Below are 19,165 nucleotides of genomic sequence, written 5' to 3' on the forward strand. Positions count from 1 at the left end.
GAACTACTTAAACCTAACTAACCTAAGGACATCACAAACATCCATGCCCGAGGCAGGATTCGAACCTGCGACCGTAGCGGTCTTGCGGTTCCAGACTGCAGCGCCTTTAACCGCACGGCCACTTCGGCCGGCTATTTTCAGTTTTAGACACTGGTGTTACTGAAACACGTAAAGGCAGTATATATTCGCCGTAAGGTCCCCTTGTGTATATCCAGTCCAATAAGATGTTTCAAACGACAGACACTTTGGCCCAGGCCAATTCGTGGAATGGCGAAGCTACATGTGACAAGTGTGTATTATCAGCCTATGAATCTGAATGATTGTTGCCGCATAAGCGCAACAACCGTTCAAGTAAACAAGCCATATACAGTGTAGAAAGAACAGAAGAGCCGAGTAAAGAAAATGCGAAAATTAGAGATAACGAGGAAAATATCTTACAGCAATGCAGCCATGTAGCCTCTCAGTTGCGAACGCCGGAATGATTTCTTTGAAGAGATGCGATCGATTTCCTTCCCCACTCTTCCACACTATGTGTTCGTGCAGCGTCTCATCTACGGGAAGTTAAACAATAATCTTCAATTTCATATTTCCATCTACCTTCGCTTCTTCTTAAACAGCAAACGTCAAAAAAGGCCGTTGAACGCGAACGCAGTAACTCTGTACCAAAACATCAAATAGAGTGGAACAATTGCATGCATATCTAAGTGGGTCTGGCAGGAAAAACGGGGTTTTATACATGTGACTGGAACTGTCGTGGGTCGGGGTTACAACGACAGCTGCTGGGTGATGGCAACCATCTCCTGGACGCGTTTCACTCCCACATTGGGTTCCTGGGTTCGTTTGCGAGGGAGATATGAGTGCATTGTGGATGCTGCATTGAAACATTCCGTGAACATAACAGTTCTTTAATGTTCCACGAACTGGCAAACAATCATGCGAGTGCCCCTCGTACTGGACGCAGCCTGTAGTGTCCCCGCATCGGTGCAACAGGTGCAGCGGTTGTCCTTGCGGTGTATGCATAAAAATGCGGGGCAGTGAGCTTGTTGGGTGGATGCCGGCCCTCCGAATGCTAAATGCGACGGCGGTCGCAGCGCTCGACTGAACTGGCGCCCAGCAACAACCACGCGAAAGCTTCTTGCATGTTACGGGGAGCGTTCAATAAGTAATGCAACACCTTTTTTTCTCGGCCACTTCAGGCTGAAAAAAATGTGTCTTGCAGGACATCGTAGAATATTCCCGCTTCAGACCCTATAGTTTCATGAAATACCGATAGGTGGCAGCGCTGTACGTAGCCTTCGAAATGGCGTCTGTTACTGTTATGCTTTCCAAGCAGAGAGCTATTGTTCAGTCTCTTTTGGCATCGCATCGCAGATATTCATAGGCGCTGCAGAATGTCTACGAAGACCTGGCAGCGAACAAAAGCACGACGAGTCGTTGAACGAGGCGTCCGTCATCACAGCAACAAGGTCGCGCATGCCGCACACAGCTGTAACTCCTGACATCTTGGAATGTGCGGACACTCCCATTCGAGGTCATCGACGTATCACAATGAAACACCTCGCTGTTCAACTGGACATATCTGTTGGTAATGGTGACACATTCGTGCACTAGTTGGGGCGCTCAAAGATGTGCACCCGCTAAGTCCCTCGCTGCCTAACAGAAGACTGTGAAGAGCAATGAAGGACCATCTGTGCGGAAATGCTTGCGCGTTACAGGACTGATTGTGACAATTTTCTGTCGAACATCGTCAAAGGTAATGACACATGGGTTCATCACTTCGAAACGCGAACAAAACGGCAAAACGGCCACCTCTCCTCCGAAGAAAAAGTTCAAAGTCACCCCCTCAGCCGGTAAAGTCATGCTGACGATATTGTGGGACCCCGAAGGAGTCATTCTGTTTCATGTTCTCCCCAAATCTCAAATGTATTGTTCTACCCTCAGGATACAGTTCCGCACTGTCGCCTGATAAACAAACTAAGAGCCTACGGAATATCAGACCAGCTGTGTGGCTGGATTGAAGAGTTTTTAGCAAACAGAACACAGCATGTTGTTCTCAATGGAGAGAAGTCTACAGACGTTACAGTAACCTCTGGCGTGCCACGGGGAGTGTTATGGGACCATTGCTTTTCACAATATATATAAATGACCCAGTAGATAGTGTCGGAAGTTCCATGCAGCTTTTCGCGGACGATGCTGTAGTATACAGAGAAGTTGCAGCATTAGAAAATTGCAGCGAAATGCAGGAAGATCTGCAGCGGATAGGCACTTTGTGCAGGTTGGAGTGGCAACTGACCCTTAACATAGACAAATGTAACGTATTGCGAATACAAGGAAAGAAGGATCCTTTATTGTATGATTATATGATACCGGAACAAACACTGGTAGCGGTTACTTCTGTAAAATATCTGAGAGTATGCGTACGGAACGATTTGAAGTGGAATGATTATATAAAATTAATTGTTGGTAAGGCGGGTGCCAAGTTGAGATTCATTGAGAGAGTCCTTCGAAAATGTAGTCCATCAACAAAGGAGGTGGCTTACAAAACACTCATTCGACCGATACTTGAGTATTGCGCACCAGTGTGGGATCCGTACCAGGTCAGGTTGACACAGGAGATAGAGAAGATCCAAAGAAGAGCGGCGCGTTTCGTCACAGGGTTATTTGGTAAGCGTGATAGCATTACAGAGATGTTTAGCAAACTCAAGTGGCAGACTCTGCAAGAGAGGCGCTCTGCATCGCGGTGTAGCTTGCTGTCCAGGTTTCGAGAGGGTGCGTTTCTGGATGAGGTATCTAATATATTGCTTCCCCCTACGTATACCTCCCGAGGAGATCACGAATGAAAAATTAGAGAGATTCTAGCGCGCACGGAGGCTTTCCGGCAGTCGTTCTTCCCGCGAACCATACGCGACTGGAACAGGAAAGGGAGGTGATGACAGTGGCACGTAAGGTGCCCTCCGCTACGCACCGTTGGGTGGCTTGCGGAGTGTGGGTGTAGATATAGATGTAGATGTAGGATATTGAAGAAGCGACCTCAGCGTGTCGGTTGCCACAAAAATGAAAATGAAATTCATCCGAGAGAAGCTTACAGAAGTTCATTGTGCTGTTCTCCCAAATCTATCTTGCACCCTGGATGTCGCACCTACTGACTTCCATCCGTATGTCCCCATGAAGGATGCACACCATGGAAAGCAGTACGATGATGACAGGAAGGTTATTGATATGGCATGTCCATGAATCTGACGTCGACCAGCAGTGTGGTACCATGCGAGCAAACTGACCTTCCCAGTAAGACGGCGTAAGGCTGTCGCACTGAACGGAATTACTTTGAAAAATGGGGTTTTATAGCCAAAAGAGAGGGGATTAATATAATGTACAGGAATCCTGAATAAAATCAACCCAATTTCAGTAAAAAAGTGTTGAATTTCTTATTGGACTCAGGTACAAGAATCTAGGCTCTCGATAATATTGTGTGATTGGCTGTCTTACATACGTTGTGTTCTCGGCAATGGACACAACCAGAGATGGCGCTCTGAGACAGTATCCAACTGGCGTTGGCGAACGACAATGCTAGTACGGAATTCTAGGGCTGCTGTTCGTAGTTACAATTCGTAATAGAGATCAACCTGCAAAGTCTACAATTGGAGTCGCCTATAGCCTTCGCTTAGGGACAAGTGTTTACTACAGTGATTGGCAGTGTAGCGCCCAGGATGGTCATAGTCTTGTCGACCTTTTATTCACTTGCTCTACAACTTTTGTTAAGTATTGCAGTGCAAGAAAGTGTGTATTTGTGTAAAACAAAAAGTGGTAGCCAAGATCGCAGGAATTCTTTTTATTCCATGATTACCGGTTTCGGTGAAACTAAAGCCACAATTGTTGGATCTTAGGACACATACAGGTTACAACATCAAGGCGAACAATGGTGATACTGTATGGCAATATTTCATATGGGGTGCATTCCAAATAGGGATATTTAAGATAGTAAATCCAAAGAGCAGATCAAAGAACATATATTATACAAGACAACCAGTCACATAACATTACGGAGACTTTCGAATCTTGTACCTAACACGAAAAAACATTCTGCAGTACATGTTTTAAATGCGTCTTCAAGATGATGGCTTTCTCTGTGATGTACATAATGAAACAGAACACTGTATATAGCTAAATCTACCTCTGGATCTGAAACTCTCTGTCTATAGTTCTAAAACTAGAAGTACTCTTAATGCAATGTTCACTTAGAATCTGACTTCATAAACTACAAAACTGGCAAACAGGTGAGAGCGTGCGTGAAGCCATGGACTGTAGCTGTCAGTCACTTATGTATATCATCTATTTACTCGAGACTGGAAAGATGTGCGGCTCTCCTTACAGCTTTGAAAATAATTTCTATATGTTAGCTACATTTTGTACGCAGATGAAATGCACCAATAGTAAACTGACCACTGACTACATTTCTCACGCTTAATTGCCAAATTTAGTGATAACTATGGACCACAACATAAAGAGAGCCAGTTCATTCTCAAGCTGTGATGTGAGACTATTAAATCGGACAGAATCAATTTTTTTATCGAAGACTTTCATCAAAAACAAATGGGAAAAATCTGATAGCGGAGAACGCATCCAAAACCAGTTTTTTTAAATTTCTATATGAAATTAAACGTTTTATCGAGAAACTGACAGCAGAGAGAGATGTAGCTTTCTTTTGTTTACCTAAAATAATTTTTGGAGCATAACTGATGAGTCGATATTAGCGAAATCAAATGAATCGTTGTGGAAAAACCTTGTAATACTCTACGTTTGGCTTGCACAATTTTCGGCATAAAGACAATAAAATGCTGATATTCCGCGGATTCCGATGTAACGCGGTGTAAAAAGCTTGTTATGGTCAGTTGTAGGATTTCTGTAGCATCATTTACTACTGCAACTTCCAAGCCCTAAAAATAATAACCGAAAGGGATGTGAGTAATTAAACCCAGTCTGGGATTTGACTAATTATCATCATATCTGGGCTGTCGTTGGAAGTTTCCAATGTTGAACACGTGCCACGTATCCTTTGACTTGCATCTAGGGAGTAATGTATTTCCTTTGGTAATATTTGAGATTATCAGCGTAAAGAATTCTTTCTCGTTTTTCGTTTACAGACTTAAATGTCTCCTTTTCCACACATTTCCGGTCGTTTACACGCTATTGCTCTCCCTATTCCTACTCCATTGGTTTTATAATAATTCAGTATACGTAGAATCCTATAACGTCTGTTTCTGAGAGTTTGTGCGAATTATTTCAGTGATCACCCTTTCACACAATTCTCCATGTCTGCCACATGCATGATGTAAACCATACCTGTAATAGCAAACCCGTGTTCACATTCTTGTTTTATTAATGATATTAATAAACCGTTCAGTTAAGGTAGTAGCATTATGCTTATTAATAGTGTATTCATATAATGAAGCCGCTTCTGTCGACACTTTGTAAACCTTCTCGGGAATCTCATGCTTTAAGAATAAATAAAATTGTCATGCTTTTAACTGCCGACTCCCCATCTCTTATTGCCACCATCCATAAATCCAAACTTGGTTCCTTCCTCAATGCATAATTCGCTCCAACGAAGATATGACCGTCTTAAGAGTGATTTGAAATTATTTTACCATGATGCGTATTATGTCATTCCACATATTACCACGTAACATTGAGCTTGTGTGCGTACATTAAAGTTACCTGTTGCGCACTGAATCATTATTAATGGCATTAATGGACCTATTTAGCTGATTAGATTCATATTTCCTGTAGATTCGGGGATCCCACTCAAGCCCAGTGACTTGTGAACGCACGTAGGTGTACATTTAAATAATATTCATAACAGACACCCCTATCGATCCGGCGGAAAACAGCGACGTTATTGATATTGTACGAAATGAGAGCAGTAATACTGTCGAAGATGACGCCGAAGAAGAATAAGGAGATGGAGATAAGAAGAAATAGAAAGCGTATATATCCACAAAATAGATAAAATGACCTCCCAAAACTACCTAAATGACTTACAGCAGTCGAAAAATGAACTTAACTAGTTTGCAGTCAGCGCTATAAACAGTCGTTTGGAACTGCTGTAGTGTTGTTATTGGCTAGCCGTTAGAGCAAAATTCATTTAAATGCTGTGTTTGCTAAGCTTTTTAAAATATTTTTCTTTTGGTGTACTTTAAATTTAAATGCCATACAATATAGAGCACAGTATAACATTACATTAAGTGTTTTTCCAAACATTCCATGCACAGTTAGTCATTATACAGCTCACTATCGTTATACCGCGATTATGCTGTAATCGCAATATATTAGACTTCTTCTGCAAATGTTCTATTACGCAGTGCGTTGAACAAGTAACGCAACACATTTTTTTCGTGGCAGTGTCGGTTGAAGAAATGCGAAATTTGTTGTGTGACATCGTGGAATACTTCAGCCTCTATAGTTTCATGAAGCTCCTATACGTGTAGGCGTTATGGTTCAAATGGCTCTGAGCACTATGGGACTTAACATCTGTGGTCATCAGTCCCCTACAACTACTTAAACCCAACTAACCTAAGGACATCACACACATCCATGCCCGAGGCAGGATTCGAACCTGCGACCGTAGCAGTCCGTGTAGGCGTTATGTGTAGACTTAAAAATGATGTCTATAATGGAGGTGTATTGCAAGCAGATAGCTGTCACTGAATTTCTTTTGGCGGAAAACTAGAGCATCTCAGATATCCATAGGCTCTTGAAGAATTTCTACGGCACCGGGCTATGAACAAAAGCACGATGAGTCGTTGGGCGATGCGTCTGTCATAATTGCAACAAGGTCCCACAAACCTGTCCGATCTCCTGCGCGCAGCACATAGCTGTGACGTCTGCAAAGTTGGAACGTGCAGACACTCGGCATGGGGGCTTAATTAAATATAATGCAAATAATTCTTAATTTTTGGGTAGCTGTGTGTCCGGTTACGCAGTCTCGTAACCGGTTGGCCCTGACCAGTATTAGTACGCAATCTGACTGCATAGAATAACAACAAAGAATGAAACAAATCTTCCGTTAACACAATTAATTAATTAAGTCCCCAGCAACTATAAAAGCTACGAAACAACAAAGCACAAATGTAACTGTTCTGTGTATGGAAGTGTGATTCAACGTACACATCTGGCACGGTTCTTCCTCAATACGACAAGGTATTTTAAGCACCATTTACCCTGAGTAATTTAAAAAAAGCCAGTAATACTATATTTGCACATACAAACCAGAATTACACTCTAATACATGAACACAAGCCAGATGCTTTGTTGACTGAACCTGTGACCAAGAGGCATTGTTATTTAGGACATTTGACATAAAAAATAAAAACAACTTCTTTACCTTCATATATATTGACGAAACATACACTCTGATCATTACACCACCCGCAATCGAACAGCATCGGCTGTCTAGCCCATCAGAACAACTGCATACAACACGCTCACAACTAGTCACGGCTACATCAGAACTCCTACTGCCCACTTCTCAATAAGCACTCTCCACTACGACTTCTCGACAAGCACTCTCCACTACCACATCTCAACAAGCACTGCCAGTGGAGGCGGCTGAATAATACTCTTTGGCGCAACCTCTGGCGCTGTGACTCAGTGTAGCCACCTTTCAACTCTCATTCGAGGTCATCGACGTATCACAATCAAACACCTCGCTGCAAAACTGTACGTCTCTGTTGGAAGTTCAAAAATGGTTCAAATGGCTCTGAGCACTATGGGACTCAACTGCTGTGGTCATAAGTCCCCTAGAACTTAGAACTACTTAAACCTAACTAACCTAAGGACAGCACACAACACCCAGCCATCACGTCTGTTGGAAGTGCTGAGACACTCGTCCACCAGTTAGGATACTCAACAGAGCGTGCTCACTGGGTTGTTCACTGCCTAATGCAATACTGTAAAGAGCAACGAAGACCATCTGTGCGGAATGGCTTGCGCATTACGAGCCTGATAGTCACAATTTTTTTCTCTAGCATCGTCACAGGCGACGAACATAGGTTCATCGCTTAAAACCAGAAACAAAACAGCAATCCACTTCTCCTCTGAAGAGAAAGTTCAAAGCCGCATTCTCAGCTGGTAATGAAATGGCGATGGTCTTCTGGGACTGTGAACAGGCTTTGATGTCCTTCCTCAAGTCTCATGGTGTAACGATCAACTCTGGAAGAGTACTATGTTACGCTCAGAAGATTGAACATACGACATCAGCCTGTTCGTCACACGAAAATGCAAATGAACCTCTCCTTATCCATGAGAATGCAAGGCCTCACACAAATCTGCACACCCAAGACAAGCTCATAGAATTTCATTGGAGTGTTCTTCCTTATCCATCCTACAGCGTGGATCTTGCACCTTCAGACGTCCATCTGTCCGGCCCAATGAAGGATGTACTCTGTAGGAATCAGTACATGGATGATGAGGAGGTTATTAATGCAGCAAGGTGTTGGCTCCAACTTCGACCAGCAGAGTGGCACTGTGCTGCCGTAAGCTGTCGCCAGCAATCTGATCGGCAAAGAGGCTGCGAGAAGTTGATATTTAGCACCAGAGCAAGTGAGCCTATCAGGAGAAGGGTAAAGACAAACTCGCAAGAAACGCGCCGCCAACACCCTCTCGACTGCCATTATTTAGATCGCCTCCGAAGATTAGAGGCCCCAGTCAGTCTCCCACCCAGTCAGTTATTCACACAGTCAGACATCGAGTGAGTCACCGAGTCGAGTCATCAGTCGCAGCCCAGTCACTTGCAGTCGCAGAAAGTCGCAGGTGCAATCAGAGTCTCAGTCTCAGGCAGCACATAGCGACCAGAGGAGTGAGCACAGTGGGACGTGTACTTCACCAGCAGTGAGGCTAACGTGGACTAGTGCAGAAGAACTTGTACCACATGGACTTTTTTTTTTTTTGGTCATCAGTCTACTGACTGGTTTGATGCGGCCCGCCAAGAATTCCTTTCCTGTGCTAACCTCTTCATCTCAGAGTAGCACTTGCAACGTACGTCCTCAATTATTTGCTTGACGTATTCCAATCTCTGTCTTCCTCTACAGCTTTTGCCCTCTACAGCTCCCTCTAGTACCATGGAACTCATTCGCTCATGTCTTAGCAGATGTCCTATCATCCTGTCCCTTCTCCTTATCAGTGTTTTCCACATATTCCTTTCCTCTCCGATTCTGCGTAGAACCTCCTCATTCCTTACCTTATCAGTCCACCTAATTTTCAACATTCGTCTATAGCACCACATCTCAAATGCTTCGATTCTCTTCTGTTCCAGTTTTCCCACAGTCCATGTTTCACTACCATACAATGCTGTACTCCAGACGTACATCCTCAGAAATTTCTGCCTCAAATTAAGGCCGATATTTGATATTAGTAGACTTCTCTTGGCCAGAAATGCCTTTTTTGCCATAGCGAGTCTGCTTTTGATGTCCTCCTTGCTCCGTCCGTCATTGGTTATTTTACTGCCTAGGTACCAGAATTCCTTAACTTCATTGACTTCGTGACCATCAATCCTGATGTTAAGTTTCTCGCTGTTCTCATTTGTACTACTTCTCATTACCTTTGTCTTTCTCCGATTTACTCTCAAACCATACTGTGTACTTATTAGACTGTTCATTCCGTTCAGCAGATCATTTAATTCTTCTTCACTTTCAATCAGGATAGCAATGTCATCAGCGAATCGTATCATTGATATCGTTTCACCTTGTATTTTAATTCCACTCCTGAACCTTTCTTTTATTTCCATCATTGCTTCCTCGATGTACAGATTGAAGAGTAGGGGCGAAAGGCTACAGCCCTGTCTTACACCCTTCTTAATACGAGCACTTCGTTCTTGATCGTCCACTCTTATTATTCCCTCTTGGTTGTTGTACATATTGTATATGACCCGTCTCTCCCTATAGCTTACCCCTACGTTTTTCAGAATCTCGAATAGCTTGCACCATTTTATATTGTCGAACGCTTTTTCCAGGTCGACAGATCCTATGAGAGTGTCTTGATTTTTCTTTAGCCTTGCTTCCATTATTAGCCGTAACGTCAGAATTGCCTCTCTCGTCCCTTTACTTTTCCTAAAGCCAAACTGATTGTCACCTAGCGCATTCTCAATTTTCTTTTCCAGTCTTCTGTATATTATTCTTGTAAGCAGCTTCGATGCATGAGCTGTTAAGCTGATTGTGCGATAATTCTCGCACTTGTCAGCTCTTGCCGTCTTCGGAATTGTGTGGATGATGCTTTTCCGAAAGTCAGATGGTATGTCGCAAGACTCATACATTCTACACACCAACGTGAATAGTCGTTTTGTTGCCACTTCCCCCAATGATTTTAGAAATTCTGATGAAATGTTATCTATCCCTTCTGCCTTATTTGACCGTAAGTCCTCCAAAGCTCTTTTAAATTCCGATTCTAATACTGGATCCCCAATCTCTTCTAAATCGACTCCTGTTTCTTCTTCTATCACATCAGACAAATCTTCACCCTCATAGAGGCTTTCAATGTATTCTTTCCACCTATCTGCTCTCTCCTCTGCATTTAACAATGGAATTCCCGTTGCACTCTTAATGTTACCACCGTTGCTTTTAATGTCACCAAAGGTTGTTTTGACTTTCCTGTATGCTGAGTCTGTCCTTCCGACAATCATATCATTTTCGATGTCTTCACATTTTTCCTGCAGCCATTTCGTCTTAGCTTCCCTGCACTTCCTATTTATTTCATTCCTCAGCGACTTGTATTTCTTTATTCCTGATTTTCCCAGAACATGTGTGTACTTCCTCCTTTCATCAATCAACTGAAGTATTTCTTCTGTTACCCATGGAGACCTTTGGAGAGAAGAGAACCACTTGTATGAATATCAAGAGCTCAGATGGCAACCCAGTTCTAAGCAAAGAAGGGAAGGCAGAAAGGTGGAAGGAGTATATAGAGGGTTTATACAAGGGCGATTTACTTGAGGACAATATTATGGAAATGGAAGAGGATGTAGATGAAGATGAAATGGGAGATATGATACTGCGTGAAGAGTTTGACAGAGCACTGAAAGACCTGAGTTGAAACAAGGCCCCGGGAGTAGACAACATTCCATTAGAACTACTGGTGGCCTTGGGAGAGCCAGTCATGATAAAACTCTACCATCTCGTGAGCAAGATGTATGAGACAGGCGAAATACCCTCAGACTTCAAGAAGAATATAGTAATTCCAATCCCAAAGAAAGCAGGTGTTGACAGATGTGAAAATTACCGATCTATCAGTTTAATAAGTCACAGCTGCAAAATACTAACGCGAATTCTTTACAGACGAATGGAAAAACTGGTAGAAGCGGACCTCGGGAAAGATCAGTTTGGATTCCGTAGAAATGTTGGAACACGTGAGGCAATACTAACCTTACGACTTATCTTAGAAGAAAGATTAAGGAAAGGCAAACCTACGCTTCTAGCATTTGTAGACTTAGAGAAAGCTTTTGACAATGTTAACTGGAATACTCTCTTTCAAATTCTGAAGGTGGCAGGGGTAAAATACAGGGAGCGAAAGGCTATTTACAATTTGTACAGAAACCAGATGGCAGTTATAAGAGTCGAGGGGCATGAAAGGGAAGCAGTGGTTGGGAAAGGAGTGAGACAGGGTTGTAGCCTATCCCCGATGTTATTCAATCTGTATATTGAGCAAGCAGTAAAGGAAACAAAAGAAAAATTCGGAGTAGGTATTAAAATTCATGGAGAAGAAATAAAAACTTTGAGGTTCGCCGATGACATTGTAATTCTGTCAGAGACAGCAAAGGACTTGGAAGAACAGTTGAACGGAATGGACAGTGTCTTGAAAGGAGGATATAAGATGAACATCATCAAAAGCAAAACGAGGATTATGGAATGTAGTCAAATTAAATCAGGTGATGCTGAGGGAATTAGATTAGGAAATGAGACACTTAAAGTAGTAAAGGAGTTTTGCTATTTAGGCAGTAAAATAACTGATGATGTTCGAAGTAGAGAGGATATGAAATGTAGACTGGCAATGCCAAGGAAATCGTTTCTGAAGAAGAGAAATTTGTTAACATCGAGTATAGATTTAAGTGTCAGGAAGTCATTTCTGAAAGTGTTTGTATGGAGTGTAGCCATGTATGGAAGTGAAACATGGACGATAACTAGTTTGAACAAGAAGAGAATAGAAGCTTTCGAAATGTGGTGCTACAGAAGAATGCTGAAGATAAGGTGGGTAGATCACGTAACTAATGAGGAGGTATTGAATAGGATTGGGGAGAAGAAAAGTTTGTGGCACAACTTGACTAGAAGAAGGGATCGGTTGGTAGGACATGTTTTGAGGCACCAAGGGATCACCAATTTAGTATTGGAGGGCAGCGTGGAAGGTAAAAATCGTAGAGGGAGACCAAGAGATGAATACACTAAGCAGATTCAGAAGGATGTAGGCTGCAGTAGGTTCAAAAATGGCTCTGAGGACTATGGGACTTAACTTCTGTGGTCATCAGTCCCCTAGAACTTAGAACTACTTAAACCTAACTAACCTAAGGACATCACACACATCCATGTCCGAGGCAGGATTCGAACCTGCGACCGTAGCGGTCACGCGGTTCCAGACTGAAGCGCCTTTAACCGCACGGCCACACCGGCCGGCGCTGCAGTAGGTACTGGGAGATGAAGAAGCTTGCACAGGATAGAGTAGCATGGAGAGCTGCATCAAACCAGTCTCAGGACTGAAGACCACACCACCACCCACCCATGGTTTCTTCGCAGCTACCTTCTTTGTACCTATGTTTTCCTTCCCAACTGCTGTGATTGCCCTTTTTAGAGATGTCCATTCCTCTTCAACTGTACTGCCTACTGCGCTATTCCTTATTGCTGTATCTATAGCGTTAGAGAACTTCAAACGTATCTCGTCATTCCTTAGTACTTCCGTATCCCACTTCTTTGCGTATTGATTCTTCCTGACTAATGTCTTGAACTTCAGCCTACTCTTCATCATTACTATATTGTGATCTGAGTCTATATCTGCTCCTGGGTACGCCTTACAATCCAGTATCTGGTTTCGGAATCTCTGTCTGACCATGATGTAATCTAATTGAAATCTTCCCGTATCTCCCGGCCTTTTCCAAGTATACCTCCTCCTCTTGTGATTCTTGAACAGGGTATTCGCTATTACTAGCTGATACTTGTTACAGAACATGGACTAGCTTAAGATAAATAACTTCTTTTTGTGGTTAATTAAGAACCCTGTTAATACATGCATACAGTTGTGTTATAGAAAGAAGAGACCGGCCACCAAACAACATCCTCTCCTTCCTTCCCGTGATACAAGCCACCAGTGACAACGAGCAACACAATAGGTACCATGCAGGTGTGTGTTTTGTAACGAAAAGAGGGCGTCATAATATGGTGTTTGGAATCCTGAATAAAACCAACCTGCTTTCAGAAAAAAAATGTTGCATTGGGTACTGAATGTGTCCTATAACATCTGGTTGAAATTACGTCTGTATCTAGCATGACAGTCTTGCGCTTTTCTGCTAAATTTATTTATTAGCAGAAAATTGAGCCACCTACATAAGGTGACAGTGTGAGAACTGAGTCTTTATTTGCCTTTCTGCTTCCGCCCGCAGCACCACAATACACATCGGCGAAGGCAAGCGGCTGCAGCTGGCCAAGTGGGGGCCAGGCAACAGGCTGGCCTACGTGCATGAGAACGACATCTACTACCTGGCCGAACCCACCGCCGAGCCGCTGCAGGTCACTACGGATGGCGTGCCGATGGCAGTCTATAACGGCATCGTCGACGACTACGGACATTGTAAGCATAATGCGCTATCCTTACATTTAACGATTTTAGGTAGCTGAAATGAGAACAATATGTTTACACGTCTGGTGGTCAGCAGATGGTTTTCAAGAAATTAAGAAAATACGCCTTCTTTCTTCTTGTTCCTGGCCTCTATCACGTATCTTCACGAGGTGGGCATGTTAATTGTCGGATTTAGCAAAGCTATTGACAGAGGATGGCCACATGCCCTTCCTGTCGCGATCCCTTACCGCCACCCTGGGACGGAATTTATGCAACCCCAGCTGCCTGCGTCTAATGTTGTTCCATGCGAAAGTGTGCAAATGTTTTTTGGATGGCTGCGAATCATGTAACTGAGGTGGAATGTTTGTACCAATCTGGTACTCACCTAGTGGGACGTAGGAAAGCTCCAAAAACCACATCCAGACTGGCCGGCACACCACACCGACTTTCGTCGTTAACCCTCGCTACTTAGACTGACGTCAGTAGCTTCGTGGGCTAGTTTTCGACTCCAAAAAGAAAAACCTTTTGAAAATTGTTTACGTCTATGTTTCTCTAAACAGTTCTTAAAGAATCAATAAAAGAAAGGCTTCTATTAATGAAAAATAAATTTTTATTAAAAACGGAAAAGTAACCCAACCAACAGTTAAATTTCTTACATTAACAATGGCCTCCTAAACAGGGTTTTTATAATATACGAAATGTATTCGCAGTTACGAAGACGAACAACCATAAGTTATATAAGGAAAAGATGACAATGAAAATCTATGCCGGCCCGTAATTATAATCAACTTAAAAACCAAAGAAAATCTACTTCAACAATGTTCAGAAACATGTTTTGAGATCAAATAACGATCAATTAAGTAAAGTACAAAGAAAGAAATAAACAATACCTTCAATACAAAAAATGACTAGGTACATATACAAATCAATTAAGCACTCATTTTCATTCATTAAAGTCAATCTTATATTTTCGTCAACCGAAAACGTTTTGCACACTTGTTTTTGACATTTAGAACATAGTACAAAAGCATAGCCGGTAAACAGATTACATAGAAGTGGTGTGGTAACGTTGTAATAGGAACGGAATTGTAAAGAAAATAGTGACCGATGGGGCAATAAATTACTCCATGAATGTGGTTAAGAGCTAATTTGCCCGGTGGATTCAATCCAGGGTTCGCGCATCTCCCCGAATCCCTGAAGCGGCCTGCCAATGCGCTCGACTATCCGAGTGGTCAAGTTAAGAAAATCACTTTCATAAAAATGGGGATACAACGTACTGCTCCAAAACAGAAAAACAATAAACTCCATTTCACAAGCAGCTAAAATACCCTCATCCATTATAAGGAGTAAGATACAATGCAAAATAGAATTAGAACTTGAAAAGACTCATTTGGGTGTTAGACCAAAAACAGAGACACGAGGAGCCGTAATAGGACTGCAGAGGTTGCTAGTAAGAATATTAGAATTGAATAGGGATATTCAAATAGCATCCATTGCTTTAGAAATAACATTAAAAAATCTTCATAATATTGAAGATGCGCGCTTTGACAGGAAAGATAGGAGAATAATGTTAAACAATACATGAAAACCAGTTTTTGAAGATAGAGATAAACCGAGAGCAACGGGAAGCTAAAATTAGACAAGGTACCAGACAAAGATGGTAGTTGTCACCGTATAACCTTTTCATTAAAAAAAAAGCTCTGAACATATTAACAGAAAAAACACCTGGAGTTTTAGTGTGCAGAATTGCTATTCAATGCATAACATTTGAGAATAGTAGTGCGTTAATATATGCACAATAAAAGTATATTCTAAATTTATAACAGTTATGAAACAACTTCAATTTATAATTAACAGAAACAAAACAAAAATTGTGATAGTAAGCAAATAAAGACTGAGGACGAAGCCTAACATAAAAATTGAAAGAAATAAAACAAGAAAAGCTGACAAATTAGGTGAAATAATTAATTACGGAAAATAGCAGATCCAGCCAGGGAATAACAAAAATAATTTCAATAAGAAAACGGGCTTTCAGCATAAGAACATACCTATTGGAGAACAAGTCTTTTAATACAGAAAAGAAAAAGTTAAGAAAAAAATATTATCAAGTGGTTCATCGGGAGTGAAAGCTCGACATTGCTGAAAATGATTAGAAAACGCTTGGAAGCGATGGAAATGTGGCTTTGGAGAAGAGTAATGAGAACCGTCTGGACAGAAAGAAAAGCCGATGAAGATGTTTTGAAAGCGATCAGTGAGCAAAGAAACCTCATAGCAACTATCCAGAAAAAGAAAACGATATTTTTTGGACATTTTGTTGGATATTTATTTAGACCCAACAATTTTTCGACAAATGTATTGCAAGGAAACATTTTGCGAAAGAGCCCCAAAGGGAGGCAACGAAAGAAAATAACAGAAGACCTTTTGAAGGTAACTAACTCCGCCTTTCAACAGTGTTTAGCCATCTGAAAAACATCTAAGTGTGATTTTGGCAGTAAGGGTAGAATATTGAGTTGAAGAAGAAATAGGACAATATTTTACTTCTACTGTTTCGTCTGGGATTACACTGACATGATGTTTGTGTGCAGTCGTATTGTGACACTTCTGTTTTCATTACCACTATACTGTGCACCTCACATTGCTAGATGGTTTTCGTTTCCAGGCAACACTTTTGTCTGATGACAGAATCATGTTCTAGTGTCGCAGTCTGCCTCAAACACGGTGGGCAGGGCAAACATGCTGCTGTGGTCTCCGGACGGGCGACGAATCGCCTACGGACAGTACAACGCCTCAGACGTCTACTACACAGCCTTCGAGTACTACGACTCAGCTGGAGGTGGAGAGTACCAGTACACGAGGTTCCTGAAGTTCCGCTACTCGAAGGTACTGTGCTCTATACATCCGAGTTGCCACGCGCAGAACGGTTATAGCAACACCAGAAGAAATAACGATAACGGTTTTAGTTCGTGCTTTGCCAGTATACAAATGATATGGGTGTGGTACACAGTACTGTGTGGAAAGTAATATGGAGTAACAGTAGCTACGTCACTACCATTCACAGAAGCTGCATGTCAGAGCACTACCGAGGTGATCCTGTGCCTCTGGTAGAACTGCCAAAGCTGCGCCTCCTATTTCCACACCCACCCTCATTTCTGTAAAACACGTTTCAGCAATTTTTTCTATGCAGATCTAACAAATTTCATAATTTTGTAAATAAGTTGCATAAAAATTAAGGATGAATGTAAAATACGCACATCAAAAACAGTTTTGCATCACCACGGTTCTCAGAACTCCTAAACGCTGACTGTGGAAACTGTATCACAGTTACAGTCCCTTTGATTGTTCAGAGATATCACTAGACATGCCCAAAGATGTAAACAACCATGCATGAGAACCGCCTATTAGATGGAGGGGGTCCGACAGCCGATCAGTCCCAGTCATTCCACCAAGAAGGAGGCACACGGCTCGTGTTGTCTGCAGTTCTACCATGCCTAAACGGTCAATACCGCGGTTCGATCGCGTCCGCATTGTTACTTTGTGCCAGGAAGGGCACTAAACAAGGGAAGTGTCCAGGCTTCTAGGAGTGAACCAAAGCAATGTTGATCGCACATTGAGGGGATACAGAGAGACAGGTATTGTCGATGACATGCCTCGCTCAGGCCGCCCAAGGGCTACTACTGCAGTGAATGACCGCTACCTGCGGATTATGGCTCGGAGGAACCCTGACAGCAACGCCACCTTGTTGAATAATGCTTTTCGTGCAGCCACAGGACGGCATGTTACGACTCAAACTGTGCGCAATAGGCTGTATGATGCGCAACTTCACTCCCGACGTCCATGGCGATGTCCATCTGTCGGCCGGAGTGGCCGTGCGGTTCTAGGCGCTACAGTCTGGAACAGAGCGACCGCTACGGTAGCAGGTTCGAGTCCTGCCTCGGGCATGGATGTGTGTGATATCCTTAGGTTAGTTAAGTTTAATTAGTTCTAAGTTCTAGGCGACTGATGACCTCAGAAATTAAGTCGCGTAGTGCTCAGAGCCATTTGAACCAACACACTGTCCAATGAGTGCAGCAAGGTGGAGGTTTCCTGTTGTTTTGGGGTGGCATTATGTGGGGCCGATGTAAGCCCCTGGTGGTCATGGAAGGCGCCGTAATGCAACCGATAATGCAACCTTATCCGCAGCATATTGGCGTGGCATTCATCTTCATGGACTACAATGCGCGCCCCCATCGTGTACATCTTGTGGATGACTTCGTTCAGGATAACGACATCGCTCGACTACAGTGGCCAGCATGTTTTCCAGACATGAACCCTATCGAACATGCCTGGTATAGATTGAACAGGGCTGTTTATGCACAACGCGACCCACCAACAACTCTGAGGGATCTACGCCAAACTGCCGTTGAGGTGTGGGACAATGTGGACCAATAGTGCCTTGATGAATTTGTGGATAGCATGCCACGACGAATATAGGCATGCATCAGTGCAAGAGGACGTGCTACTGGGTATTAGAGGTACCGGTGTGTACAGCTATCTGGACCACCACCTCTGAAGGTTTCGCTGTGTGGTGGTACAACATACAGGTACCGAAACTCTCGGAACCGAGGTGATGCAAAACTTTTTTGATTTGTGTATGTCTCAAATGTGCCATATTGACGAAAACTGCACGTTGTATGATTCTGCTTGTAGGCAGAACTTAAGAACTTTTCCCAATTAATTCTTAAATCGTCTTTTTTTACCAGTTTTCGCATCTCTATCCCCGCCACGCCTTCCCCTTCTCGAGACGGCATGGTGCGAGTAAGTTTAGCTCCAGTTGACTCCGGTTCTTGCAATCCGTGTAGTAGTGCAATGTGGTCAATCATTTTCTTGGTTACGCATCTGTTTTAACAGAGATGGAGCGCTCAGTAGTCACAATAATCATCCAGGGACCGTTGCGAATTCGTACTCTATAATAGAGAAGAACTGTCTGCCCCCGCAGAGTTTCAATGAAAATCTAGGAAGACATAGTGAATGACTGAAGACTAGAAATTCAAAAGGGACTAAGTACCAAAATGACTGTTTCGAGATACTGAAAGGGGAATGCTTTGATACAAATAATACGTTAGTAAGTCAGACTGAAGGAAGATGTGATCTGGTAAGTAACTCAGAGAACAACTAGTCCGCCCGTAGTTTCACAAAGAAAATGACAATTTAGAAAAGGGCTAAGTTCATTGTTTTTGTGTTGTTTCTGCAATGATTACAATAGCAAGACGAGGCGGAATAAGAGTACCAAAGACCATATTGTGACATTTTACACGCATTTAACCACAAATTTTGCTGTGCTCTTCTGGTAAATATGATATCACACTTAGCAGGTCCTTCT

The 19,165-nt window shown here is 42.6% G+C and overlaps 1 protein-coding gene across 1 annotated transcript in view; it reads left to right on the forward strand.

Annotated features, from left to right (window-relative positions):
- Positions 1 to 19,165, forward strand: part of LOC124798412 (venom dipeptidyl peptidase 4-like) — a 254,271-nt gene that overhangs the window by 91,153 nt on the left and 143,953 nt on the right. Inside the window, exons 6-7 of the mRNA XM_047261808.1 lie at positions 13,631 to 13,818; positions 16,502 to 16,686. Coding sequence (XP_047117764.1) covers positions 13,631 to 13,818; positions 16,502 to 16,686 — 373 coding nt within the window. The remainder of the gene's footprint in view (positions 1 to 13,630; positions 13,819 to 16,501; positions 16,687 to 19,165) is intronic.

The sequence above is a fragment of the Schistocerca piceifrons genome, chromosome 5 (assembly GCF_021461385.2).
Source record: "Schistocerca piceifrons isolate TAMUIC-IGC-003096 chromosome 5, iqSchPice1.1, whole genome shotgun sequence".
Lineage (NCBI taxonomy): Eukaryota > Metazoa > Arthropoda > Insecta > Orthoptera > Acrididae > Schistocerca > Schistocerca piceifrons.